At 39.8% G+C, this 13,815-nt stretch overlaps 1 protein-coding gene across 5 annotated transcripts in view; it reads right to left on the bottom strand.

Annotated features, from left to right (window-relative positions):
* The window catches only part of LOC146525489 (protein diaphanous homolog 3-like), a 174,694-nt gene that overhangs the window by 51,405 nt on the left and 109,474 nt on the right, over window positions 1-13,815 (bottom strand). For 4 of the 5 annotated variants that reach the window (XM_085176358.1, XM_085176439.1, XM_085176521.1 and 1 more), the window contains 2 exons: window positions 9,913-10,008; window positions 9,225-9,287 (listed from right to left, as the gene is read on the bottom strand). In XM_085176358.1, coding sequence (XP_085032484.1) covers window positions 9,225-9,287; window positions 9,913-10,008 — 159 coding nt within the window. The remainder of the gene's footprint in view (window positions 1-9,224; window positions 9,288-9,912; window positions 10,009-13,815) is intronic. The other variant, XM_085176591.1, reaches the window with a different exon arrangement.

Genomic DNA, 13,815 nt, shown 5'->3' with positions numbered 1-13,815 from the left:
GTGAACGCGTGCCAGCCTTTGTGGACAAACACAGAACTATCTGTGAAATACATTTAGACAGTCTCTTTCCTCTTTGGCTGACATTGTAATTACCATTCAAACTAGCCAGGCTAATTACCTCCCTGTAAAGAAAAAATAATCAGGTTTGTGCACAAATCAAAACTAGCCACAGATGCCACGGCCTAAAAACCAAAACAATCATCAAGTCTACTGGGCATGATTATTATGTTTTCTATTTAATCAAAACTTGCATTAAGATTTAAAGTCATCAATTATTCTTTCAATGACTTTTCCAAAGATTATTATATAAATCTGTATAGTATTCATTATATTCAGTCAATCATATTCTCTGTTGAATTTGTTATTGTTTAATTTGAACCCATATTCCCACAGGGCTCTAATGTGATTAATTAAGGATAATTAATATGGCCGATTTATAAAATATGTTTCACTGTCCCGTGCAATTTTTACTTCATTAGTTAAACTGGATGGAAATGATATGTCAAAAACATGAACTTTTCAGGAATTTTAATACTGATGTTTTAACATTAAAGTAACACATTTTAAGACTAACAGTGAAGGGGGTCAGGTAAAAAGTCTCATTTTCTTGATTTTCAAAAGTCAAGAATGCCAAATGCACTATTGTAAGTCTTTTTCTAACAACTATAAATATGAAGAAAAGAACTGTAACCAGTGTAATCAGTCGTTCAATAAAGGTCAACAGTGACAGTTAAGCCAGATTTATATTACAGTCACTGGGTGTCCAAAATAAACGTAAAAAAATATATTACATAAAAAATATCCAGGCTACACAACACTGAATGAGCAATGTCAGTCTTAAAAATAAATATTTTTATCCATGCCCTTTGCCAGCCAGCAGCTATTTCCGTTCCTTTACTCTTCTGCCCCGTATCTGCTTTATTGTGATGCTAAACAGTGAGTTTTGACATTCAGAAAGGCCCTGCCAAAGGACAGGCCAGTGGATGCAGTAGAGAAGAGAAGGCCTTAATGGGTTCAACTGGAATGGAAAGCATCTGTTAGTCTCCACAGGCTGGAGGAGAGAGAAATGTCAAGTATGGTTATTATAGAGCAGACACCAGCTCTAGGAATTTTCACCTGAATGAAAAACAGTCTCTGACAATGCGCATGCACGAGCTACATCTGCGCACATTAATGGCTTTACTGGGGTGGTGAAAAAACCCACTCACGCCACGGTGCACATATAAAAAGTAATGTGTCATACATTCACATACGAACATACAAAGCACATACGTAACACTTAGTTCTACTGTTATCAGTGTTGAACACAACATTTTTCCTGCAGGTAGCCTGTATATTTTCCTACTGCCTGGGATGACAGCATATTTCACTTCACGTCGACTGCTGTGCCGCATGTTCAGCGCGAGTCCACTGTGTTTCCCAGACAGAGAGGAGAAAGGCTGCAGTTTGAAACATAAACTATACCCAAGAGAGGTGTCATTCTTGTGCTATCAGACTTTTTCTTCACTGAAAGACAGAGACTGCCCCATCTGAATTATTTTAACACTTTTAAATCATGTGCATGTTCCTAAATATATTTTACATCTTGCATATATGGTTTATTTGGGCTCAAATGCCAAGTGTGACACTCATACTGTTGAGCCCTGCATACCACAACCATCACCTTTCTTCACTTAGGGGTTGTTTTCCAAGACACTAAGAAGAATATTTCTTTTAAAAGCAAAAGGAGTGCTACTAAAATAAATAATTTTTGAGGAATGAAAAGACTGGTTCAGGCTGGGAGAGAATTAGGTTATTAAGCTACAAATGTTTCATTATAGTATGGTTACTACAAAGCTTTAAAACCATACATGCATAGAGAATATTCTCACTAGGAGAAACTGTCATCATCTGAATGGCAGGGAAAATCACATACTTGTGAAATGTTCTTATGTTCGCAGAAAGTCCCGGAGAGGGTATTTCTTCACAGGAACACTTGAGCTTGTTTGCTAATTTGTACCCCCGAGGATGCTAATCAAAGCAAGTGCCTGAATAATGAAGCTCTTTAGCCCAGAGGCCAGAGATACATACATGGCCCTGTGCCTCAAGGCTGAGTGTCTACAAGAGGATGCGTCTGTGTGTTTGTGCGACTGTGTATGAGTTCAAGTGAATGCATGTGACTGCATTCACTTTAATGTGTGAATGAGCCAGCATATGGACATAAAAGGGCAATATACGAAGAAGATAAGCAAAGCCCAAATTCTGCTCTCTAAGGGAGGGGGATCCAGCATCAAACAGATCTTGCTGCCTGAGGGCTGGCCTTCCCGTTCTGTCGGCATGGAAACTCCTGTCGCTGCACTTAGAGCTTCTGGATCAGTGAGGAGACACAGAGCAGGCGGAGTGGCAGCACAAGCGACTTCCACAAAGAGGAGCAGAGAGATGACGCAGTTTGGAATAATGTTTTCATTTTATCAACAAAGCTTAAAAAGTAAGCACTGGAATCACCTGTAACTTTTTCTGTGTGAGTCTGGTGGACCAAATGAATGATATCGACATGAGTCTTTACACAAGAGGGGTACTAGAATTTATCATCTTTAATCACTCCTGCCTAAATTCTTGTCTTTGAGTCAAGCAAGCTTGATAGCAACATTCAAAACACATGCAAACAAATGTTGTTTGTCCTGCCAAGGTTCACATTGTAACCAGCTACAAATGATAGACTGAAAAACAAAATATGAGCGGCAGCCAAAGACAAACAAAAAAAGGCAAAGACAAGACTGATGCAGAATGTTAATCTGTGCGGGGAAAAAGTATTTATATAGCACTTCTAAGACTACTTTAACAAAGGTATTACTACAGAGACAGAACTGAAGCACCTCTCTTTGTAGAAAGCATAGATATAAAGAGACGATAACGCTCATTTCCCTCCCATAACAACATAAGTTCATATAATCATCTCCCTAGCTCGGTCTCTTCCTGACGGCTATGTGATATGGCTGCTGGCACTGGTGAATGTGGGAGGACCAGGAATGTGTGTGGCTGGGGCGATAAGACTGCTGTAAAATTTAATTAGCACAAAGCCATGGTGAAAATGACTTCATTTCTCACTGCATTATTAACTAGAGCAGTATGCAAGAGCCTATTCTCAATCAATGTAAATAACACGCTCATCGAAGAAAGGAATGTAGAGGAGAAACAAAGAAGATGAAGACGGCAAGAAAGAAGAAAGCAATGAAATACTACAGATTTGAAAGAGATCAAAGCAGTTCTAAGAGTCACATTTAAAAAATTCAGGTGTGTATTTAAACCTAACCGCTTATGAATCATCAAACCTTTGTGCATTGACACATAAGATGTGTATCTAGGCAGTCAGAAGACGAGACAGCATGTGAAAAAAGACCAGGAGAAGCTCAAAAGCCAGCTGAATAAGAATCCAACATTAAAAGCTTCACCTGCTGTTTGGGGTCTGAGCTGGTGTGAATGGGCTGAGTGATTAGGGTCCTTGGCTCGACATGCTGAACACCACTTTCTATTTCACGATTCACAGCCTTTATTACAGCCAAGCTTCCTCATAATCCAGCTAAAAGTGGATATCTGAGGAGCCTGATCGGCTTAGGACTTGGCTAAAATGTGGGATGTACAGCACAGAGACATGGAGCAGAGTGCAGAGGTGTTCGTTATCATCTGTTTTCTATTTAGGACTGAACAGTGGAGCTCGGTTTGTGTGTGTGTGGAAGCATGTGTGTCCAGTCTACAGTGACCTCACTGGCCAGACTAATTCACTTCCTCATCTTCTTACATTCTGGAAAGGACTATAAGATAACAGGGACTGCCATTTCTTACTGTAATGATCATAGCGCATGTAACCTCTCTTCCTTTAACTGGTGGGCCAATCAAACACATCTTTGCATGGAAATAATCACATATACAGCAATTAATTTTTTTTCATAAATCTCGGTCGTTTTCATTTTTGCATTCATATTTCTCTGCAAATGCACCTTCATGCTTTCTGTTCAAGTCTGTTTCACATGACACATTCACTGTATGCCGCCCATATGTAAATTAACGCTCACCAAAATTTGTCAGAATTTTTTTTTCTATACAACACTAAATAAGGATTGAAGAAATTCATACATGCCATTAATGAATAATTGGTAACTTTTGCAGAAGTTGTCCAATTACAACAGTCATTAGTTTTGGCACAAAGTGATGTTTGCCCCCCAAAAAAACAAAAAACCCTTTCCAATAAAAAACACCTCTGCATATTCAGGAAGCAGCAGCCCATGTGGGAGCCATTAAAAGCCATTTTTATTACCTATGTCCTTGCCTTTAAGGCAGTACAAGAAGTAAACAGCATCATGATTACATCGAGTGTGACATGTCACATAATCTTAATTACTGCCTGTATTACACATGGGGAACATGGTGCATTTGCAAATAAATGCCATACAGTTGCCCTAAGACAGACACTAGGTAGATGCCGCTTCTGGCCTTCAAATTAAGAGAAGATGGATTGTGCATGGACATTGCTGGTTAAATCTTTAGACCACTACCAGTAAATATGTGGCAATTAATTGCCAGCAGATCAAGAAGAAATCTTGTGGCCAGCAGATCAGACTGTATTGACACAGGCTGCTTACATGTGTGAATGAGTGCAAATGTAAGCAAGTGGAAGGGCATTGTTGCAAAAGATTCTATTATTCTCATCAAAGTCTGGATAAAAAAAAATGAAATCGCTTCTTTTTGGGCTCTCTACAACCCTCAATTACTATTCCACAAGTCGCACCGCAAAGGCTAGACCTAATTACAACAGCCACTTTGTTAAGGTGCCCTCTTGCTCCATCTGTTCAATGAATGTGTGCACTGGCTCAGACATGCACATGCACACACACCAAGTGCAGCACTTCAGACAGACAGGCAAAGGCAGGTCAAGGTACATTTTCCCATCTGGATATACCTTTGTCGACAAGAACAGTTAAACATCTAAAGCAACAATCAAGTGTGGCGATAAGAGACACATTGTGACTCCAAGTGGCCAGATGACTGTGGACATGACTACAGAGAGCAGTACACCTGTCCAAGCCTTAGACACGGCTAACAGTGCAACCCCAGAATGGCCTTTAACCTTCTCCATGCACATGATTAAAATACAGGGTAAAAACTGACAGTTTTTATGCATGTATGCATGAGTACGTGTGTGTGAAAGTGAACATTGTTCTGGCTGAGAAGCTTCTCGACAATAATCTGTCACTTTAATGAAAAGCGCGCGGGCCGCATGTGATGTGTGGATGATATATGATGACCAAATGTGGATAAATCAGCAACTTTTACAGTTACACTTTTAAAACAATGACGTGTTGCATCAATTGAAATAGATCTAGTAAGGAGAGAGGCTGTGCTGCTTTTTTTTTTTTTTTGCTGTTTTTTTTTTTTGTCTAGAGTTCACTGAAATGTTTAATAATCCCTTTTTTTCTGCTTATGCCATGTCTGGAGAAAAGCGGCAAGGCACAGAAGAAATAAAAGAAAACTTAAAGATGAGACTTAGGAAGTTTTGAGGGACTGGTAGCTTTCACACGTTTTTCTTGAAAGAACAAGAATATGAAAAGGATTGAAAAAGCACATATGCAATCTACAGGATACAGTCATCCTGCAGTGAAATCCACATATCATAGTCTATAAGTGGCCCAATCAAAAAAGACGAGCATCTAACGGCAGATTCCACTTGAGTATCCAGCCCCAGGAAACTCCAGCAATGCTAGCTTTTCACCCGCATGTGAGCACACGAGAACACACAGAGTCGGGTGGAAACAAACTTTCTATTTTATTGTACTTTTTTAACTTCCATTTTAACTGCACACTCACACCAGTTTCATCATAATGATTTTCTTCAGAACAACCTCTCAAAGACACCATGGGTTGAGTCTCAAATTAAGTCGATTAGTCATCTTCCACTACCACTTGCACCTATACCCAAGCCATTTAAAATCAGCACTGAATAGCCGCCTGCATGAACCAAGTATCTGACATTACACAGAAATAAATTCAGCAAAAAGGGTCATAAACTTGACTCGTCAAACACATAGGACAGAAGATCTCCAATAACTAGAGGCTTACTTTTAGGCATTAATGCTTTCAACTGCAAGTAAGAAGGAAAAAAACTTGGTAAAAGGGCTAAGTGACTTTGTGAAGTGACCTTTACATCAATTTCAAGCTCTAGTTCAGAGCTATATCACACATGATAATTGTTAGGTCGGGTGTCACTAAAGACATCTGAAGTAATTGCTCTTAAAGACAAAGACATTTACTCCTTCATAGATCCCATTCCAACCCACACTTTCCATAGTAGATCATCCAAGACAAGGGCATTACGCAATGCACCTCTGGCTTGTGCTGTGTTGCACACTTTCTGTGTTTTCCTTTTCTCTGTCTTTCTGTCAAACACGACCATTAAACATGCAGCTGTGTGATTTCCCTTGATATGTACATGCACACGCCAGAATGGGAGTCAGCAAGGCTGTGATGAGATCTTGCAAAGAAGCCAGAAATGACCAGAGAGCCCCTGGAGAGATGTTTTCAGAAGGACACAGTTAAAAAGCTATGGCTGCTTTATAGATTCAATAAGTATCTTACACCTGTGTGGCTAACCACCATCGATCCATCATTCTGTGGAGCCCAATCCAATTTAGAGTGTTGAGGAGCCCCAGAGCCTTATCCTAACCCAGGCCACAGCCATCGTAAAGCCTGCTTACCTTCATCTCCTAAAGTCTGCTGGTGTTTCTGTGTACTTTTATGTCTATGTGTGTACGTGTGCTCGGGGAGACTGCAGACCTAGCTAAACACCTTAGCTGCTGGCTCATGTTAAAGTGTGCTGAGCCAATTTAGGGGTAAACCAGGAGACAAGATGTGAGAGACAGAGGATGCTGAGGAAAATTAAGGGACTCAAACTGGGGCCCAACCTCAAATCAAAGAGTGCATGAAAGCGAAGGGGAAAGGGATAAAAAGAGAGAGACTGCATTCATTTGTGTGCAACAAGCAGTGTAGGAGACTGCAAACCATCTTCTAATCCTGTTTTCTATTCCGTGGCAATCAAACTCATCATGACTAGAAAGCACTATAACCATTGTCAAACTACTCCACAGTCTCATCACACTGTGATAGGCAGCACTCTAAAAATCTGCCATCTGATTTGTTTGGCACCGACAACAGAGTGGTGTACTCGAGACTCCCTTGGTGCAAAAACTTAATGGCACCATGCATGTTCAGATTGACCATTCAAATCTCTCTCCTTTACCACTAATTACAGTATCTTCTGGCGCAGATGTTTCTGTTTTAATTCTCTTTGTTGCTCCACTGGAGTGAAGCAAGACCCCTGAGATCAATTATTAAAGGGTATTTAAAACAGTGGGAAAAGGAGGTGGTAGCGTGGTGTGAAAGTGAAAGCAGCTGTTTAAGTGCTTGTGCTGCCGACTAAACTTCATCACCTCCCAAATAAACAGAAAGCATCCTGTGGGTTTCACTCACTCCAACGACTAAACTCTGGGCAATTAAGGCCTGGATCTCTGTAGGAGTAAAGGAGAGAAGGGAAATGGGAAAGAAGGGGTGAGGTAGGAGCAGTGGAGACACTCCATACCAATAACAGGCAATTATGTATGGGGAGGGCCATTGCATGGCCATGAGTGTATAGAAGAAGACAGCGGGGATATGGGATGGTAGGGAAATGAGGAGGAGTGTTATTTAGGAGGCAGATGGCAGAGAGGGGGAAATTAAGATGAATGGGCACTGAGAGGGCTGAGCTGGTGCTGGGGCTGGGCAGAGAAAAGTAATTAGCTGTGTTTGCTCTGGGAGGCTGGCAGTGAGTATGATGCCTGCAGTGACAGGCTAAAGCCTTGAGCATTATTAATCAACACGCCATGTCTGAAGCTGCCAGTAGGGGGCAGCTGGGTCAGCAACCTTCCAGCAACTTCTTACCTGCACCACACCCCATGGGGTCTTTTGCACCACATGGACACTGAGCAGCAGCTCCTTTACAGTTCACACTGTTATTATTTACTCTAATCCCCTGCTAATAGTACAAAGCTTTGGCTTGTTCCCTCTTAGAGTTACTGGCTCACTCACTCGCTCTCTCTCTCTCTCTCTCTCTCTCACACACACTGCACTGAGTCTATTTTTCTCTCTCACATTATTCCTAACTTTCGCCCTTACCAAGTGGCTCTATCTCACGCCATTTCTCTCCATTTCTTATGTTACAGCCACATCTGTCTCTTTCCTCCCACCCTATATATATCCCTCCCCCTCATCCCTTTCCAATCTAATTTCAGATAAGCTGTAGCAGAACAACAGAGCCAGGCCCTTTATCATTGCCATCAATGATGTGGGTGGATTGAGCGTGAATAATTTTATTCATGTGTGCCTGCACTTGGCCGACTAGGATTCCAATTACAAATAATAAGAGGTAATAGGGTTACAGAATAATTTTTTAAGTGCTTCGGTGATGATTGTAGAACCTTTGACAAAAGAAAGCTGTTGTTTACAGCTAAACGCACAATATCTGTTCACAAGTATGAGTAATATAGAATAACTGAATTTAGCATAATTAGTAGCCAATCCAATCGCCATTCTAAGGACATCATACAGATAGATGTCTTAACTTTAAAACAATAATATGAACGTACTAAATGACGATGACGAATATTAAATACCTGAAGCAATCTAGGCTACAAGTGGCTTATATCCAATGTGTATCATAGCACTTTATCTGTATGCCTCAGCACTCTTCAGAAACACACAGTCCATAGGTCAGACTTGATAAATTCCAAAGAAAAATGTTATTCTCTCCTGGATTTAAAGAATGTGAAAGAACCCGGCTACTACAAAAAAAACCCCCACTGCATTCAAAGTGCTTCACTTACTACACAATTTAGGAGCCTTATCAAACTGAGCCACCGGAACAGCCCACACACTACTTTCACAGAATTTCAATCCTAACTTTCTTAACATCCACACATAGCACCGACTCAAATTGCTTTACCAATAGTCTTTCATAATTGCAGAAAGAACACGCAAGGTCACAAAAAGCTAAAGGAACAAATAACAAGGTGACTTAACACACAAAAAAGCAGGACATATATGAATTTGCAATATAACACATGCAAGAGCAGTTTAAGGCTGATTTCCAAGAGCAGATGAAAGATAGCGCTGAACGTGCTTTAGGCTTTAACAGTTTTTTTTTAATCTTGTGTTTTTACCATAGTTAACAGGCCTGAGGACCTGGCGGAAGGAGCTGGGGCTGATCGTCTGGTGGTGGTTATCTGTAAGGAGGGCAGTGGACAAATAATGCCAACATGTACAGTACTAAGTGGGATTAGAAAGATGATGTGACGGCATTGGCCCAGTGATGAACAGCTGTGAAGTGAAGTTCATTAGCAAGAAATAATGTTTTTCGCGGCACAGCTAATAAGTTTAAGGTGCCAGTGTCAATGTTTAGTCACCAATCATTTCCAAACGCGTTCAAATCACATCTTGGATTTACATTTAATTTTTCACATCTTGCGTTTGGAATTAAGAAACCCAGAGGGGGAAGGAAAAAAACAAGATCCACACATCAAACAGTTGTAGGAATTGTGTCAGCTGAAGACTCTTTGGCGCTGTGCTGCTGGCAAGAATGTGTACAAACAACAAACCAGTGTATTTTGCAATTTACTGAGAATGAGAGAAAATGAAGCCAAAACATAAGAACCTGAGGATGCATTCAATTTGCTCAACTTTTAAAAACAAAATAAGAAAAAATATAAATGCATGAAGGTGACAGGTTAGAGCTAGAAGTCATTATTTAAACATCTGATTGGAATTCCATCAGTGTTTTGCCAGACAGTGTGTGTACTTGGTTTCTGTGTGTGTGGGTCGTTCTGTATAAATGTGGGATATTAGACTCACCTCTGGGTCTTGGCACTCTCTTCCTGCGGTCTCTGAATGCAGCTCCTGACTGTAGGGCTTCCAGCAAACTATCCATCACACCTGTCTCATCATTCTCTGAAAAAGCCAAAAAAAAGAGGGATTTTAGAAGAAATGCAAGAGGGGAAGAAACTAAATTCTATAACGTGTAATTTTGTTTAGTTTTCCCATACTAACTGTGTCAATTTAGAGTACGTACATGTTACATTATGCCTACTATAAAGTTATATGTCCAATATATGAAGAATCTAAGAATTATTTTACAGCAGTGAAGTACGGGACACACAGTATTGTGCAAATGTGTTAAACCACTTGTTATTGCTTTATATTTTGATTCGAAGGAGCCAGAATTTCATGTAATTTTTAAAGTGGTCTTAAACAAAAGCTTTCAGCCTTTCAGAAGATATTTCAAAATTTATTTTGGAATTGGCTCACTCACTATCAGTCCAGTTCTTGTAGCTGACCATCTTTAGAGGAATGTTGTGTGTGTGTGTGTGTGTGTGTGTGTGTGTGTGTGTGTGTGTGTGTGTGTGTGTGTGTGTGTGTGTGTGTGTGTGTGTGTGTATTGAACTACTTAACACTGATCTATGAATCATTCAAGCACAAAAAAGGTACCCAACACAAAGGATGAACCAGTGTTGTTTCTACATGCATTAAACTGTATCTTTAGGAACTTTGTAACTAGCAGCCTGTCACTAAAACACATCATTTGTTCCCATCTACAAAAATGCCAAAGACAACAATTCACAAGACATAAAATAGTATTTTTGCACCACAATGTGATTCCCAAAAATGGTGTGCTGTGAGTCCTTAACTTTTTTTTTTTTTTTTAAGGAAATTAAACAGAAAGAACTGGCCAGCCTAAAAATCTACAATCTAAATCTATGAGTAACATCTAAAAATGAGAAGAAATAGGAAATCCAGCAAAGACCTGCCATAGGACCTGAGAATATCGGGCCCTTTAGTTGATGCATCTACAGTTCATCAACAGTTTCAGTGAACTGCCATTTTTAAGGGAAATGGGATGAAAATGTTGAGGAATGCCAAATTACACAAGAACTGGTCTGCACAAAGTAAAATATTTGTATCAAATCGTCATCAATACTCAGGAAGTCAGGAGACAGGAAAAACACTGAGTGTCTGTAGCCATGTCATGGAGGCTCTGTCATGGTTTAGGGCATGGAGTTCAACCAATAGTGTTAGGAACCTTGTCAAAATTAATTAATCACAAATGGGGAAAAGTACCATCAGCTATGATCCACGATGCAATACCAGCACCTGATTGGCAACAGCTCAATTTGTTAACACGACAATGATCCCAAGCACACTGCCAACGTAAGCAGCGTGGGATCATCAGAGAACAGAACAAAAGGCAGCCAACACCCAAAGAAGAGTTTTGAATGTTCTTCAAGAAGCCCGGAGAACTATACCTGAAGGCTACTTAAAGAAATGACAAGAAAGCTGCCTAAGAGAGTACAAATTCTGTTTTGAATTATATACTGCTCTATGCATGTCTGGAGATTCAGTAAATCACTAGCAAAATAAAAGAAATAAGAAGTGGTTCAAGAGTATAAGGGAATGAACAGAATGTTATGAAACTGAAATACATCAAAGTTGTGAACATCGTGTTTCAGAGTATTTAATCATTTTTTTTGACTTAAAAGATCTAATCTTTGCTTTGTAGAAGCAGAGAAACTACTAGAATGCTGATAATGTGTTGAAAGGGAAATACTTTGACATTTAAATCATGGTGTTTTTGTTTGGTGAAACTGAAAACCTGGCCCTGACACCTGAGGGAAATGATAGACCTGACCAGTAATATGCGTTGAAAATAGAAAGAAAAACAGCCAACAGTCAGGTATACTATATGGGGACAAAACACACTGTGTTTGCCATGCTAATGTGTGTGGGGGTGTTTTCTTTTAAATGCTGTGGTGTGTGTTGCCTATAAAATTTAAATTGTTTTGTCAAGCTTCCTTGCAAATATGAAAAGCTTTTCTCCCTTAGTTCAGGTCACGTTATTTTCCTCTACGTACAATCAGACATCATAAAGTATGTTTTTTTTCTATATCCAAGTCATTTTTTAATAATTAATTACTGAGTGGCACTGTTTATCCATCAGCTGTTTCTCTGTCTAAGTTAAGCACTAACCAAAGGTTAACTTAAATATTAACTTACTAGATGTACTTAACAAACACCATATTGCATCATATTTATAAAATGCAACATAGCAAGTCACGTTACAAAAAGCTTTTTAATTTCTCTTCTTAATTCTATTGTGACATGCAAACAATAACGCTGGCCTATTGAGTGAAGTTCACTGACCACAGGGTTGCATAACTGTTATAAATAAGCACTGTTTAACTGTTGCTTTACTTAAGCAAGTACAAGTCAACTTAAACAGAGTGCAATGCCCTAGAAAAGTTGGTACAGCTTTTTTTCATAAGCTACTTTATAGCTTGGCCAAGATGTACCATCAACCAAGGTGTGACTACTGAGTCCCACCACTGATTTAGTGAAAGGTAGGAGGACTTTGCTTTGATTAAGGTTCTGTGTATTTTTCTCATTCCTTCATTTCGCCTGATTCCCTGTGGAACAATAACACACACCAGAGGAGAAAGAAAATAAAATGAAATTCTATGACTGCAACTGGGACTCTGCAACTCTACTTGGACCTTTATTGGTCTAAAGGTCCTGGCATTCTACGATGATGTGAAATATTTAATATTCATATTAAAGCACATATAGGTACAGTAATCCCATTTGTGCATATGGTGGCGACAGCATTATTGTCCAAAACACTAGCATGTAACCTAATTATTGTAATAATTGATGCACTCAGGTGCATTTAACTTTAAGTTTATTAGCTAGACCAATCAAATACGACCCATCAACTATAACGCTTTTTTGGGTGGGTCTAACACAGGGGTCAGCAACCTTTTACACCCAAAGAGCCATTTGGACCCAGTTTCGATGCAAAAGAAAACACTGGGAGCCGCAAATACTTTTTCACATCTAAAATGAAGATAACACAACTAAGGTGTGTGAACTCTTAAAGAAATATAACAAAAGGAAAGACACCCAGCTGAACTAAAATGAGCTGTTGTGAGCCACCACCCTCATATCGCCTTTGTGCTTTTGGAGCCTTGACCTGGCTTTTAAAAAAATAATTGGAAAAAAAGCACTATGCTGCTAAAAAAAAAAAAAAAAAAGAAAAATATATATTTGCAAAATTCTGCCTAAATATGTGTTTTACCTGGTTAATGTGTGTGGCGTGGTCTGCAGCGCCGCTGCACGGGAGGCGGACGCACCTGAGCGGCACCCGCAATCACGCCTCGCCGCCTTAACATCTGTGCTATCTGTGCTGTTGTGTTGGTGTGTGTCGGGCAGTGAGCTGAAAAGCTACAGCCGGCTGTATGCGTACAGCAACTGTGTGTGAAAAGCGGCCTATAAAGAGGTGCTGAAAAGCATGTTCATGGAAACATCGTCGGGTCTGCTATGGTATGTTTACAATGGGACCTATGCTCCTGAACCTCTGCGCACAGCGTCTGTACGAAGTCACTTCATCTTTACGCAGGACTGTAAGATGTCATCTGTTAGGTGCGAGCGGTGTTTGTTTTTAACATAGTTCACGGTGGAGAACAGCTGCTGACATAATGTGGATCCGAAAATCCATAATTGGCCTACCTGGGGTTGAAAGTCTCGATAAATGCATGGCGTTTCGGCGGGTATACCGACTTCCGCGAGTGTGACGCTTATTTTGAGCGATGAAAAAAGAATAGAATATAATTTTATTTTTATATTTCAATATCACAATAATCTTCCAATTTAGAACTACAAGTTAAAAAAGAACTAACATAAATAAAATACACTTCAGCTAAATAC

This window comes from Neolamprologus multifasciatus, chromosome 1 (genome assembly GCF_963576455.1).
Source record: "Neolamprologus multifasciatus chromosome 1, fNeoMul1.2, whole genome shotgun sequence".
In the NCBI taxonomy this organism is placed as follows: Eukaryota; Metazoa; Chordata; class Actinopteri; order Cichliformes; family Cichlidae; genus Neolamprologus; species Neolamprologus multifasciatus.
Note: the sequence above shows the minus strand (reverse complement) of the source record. Positions and strands in the feature narration are given on the sequence as shown.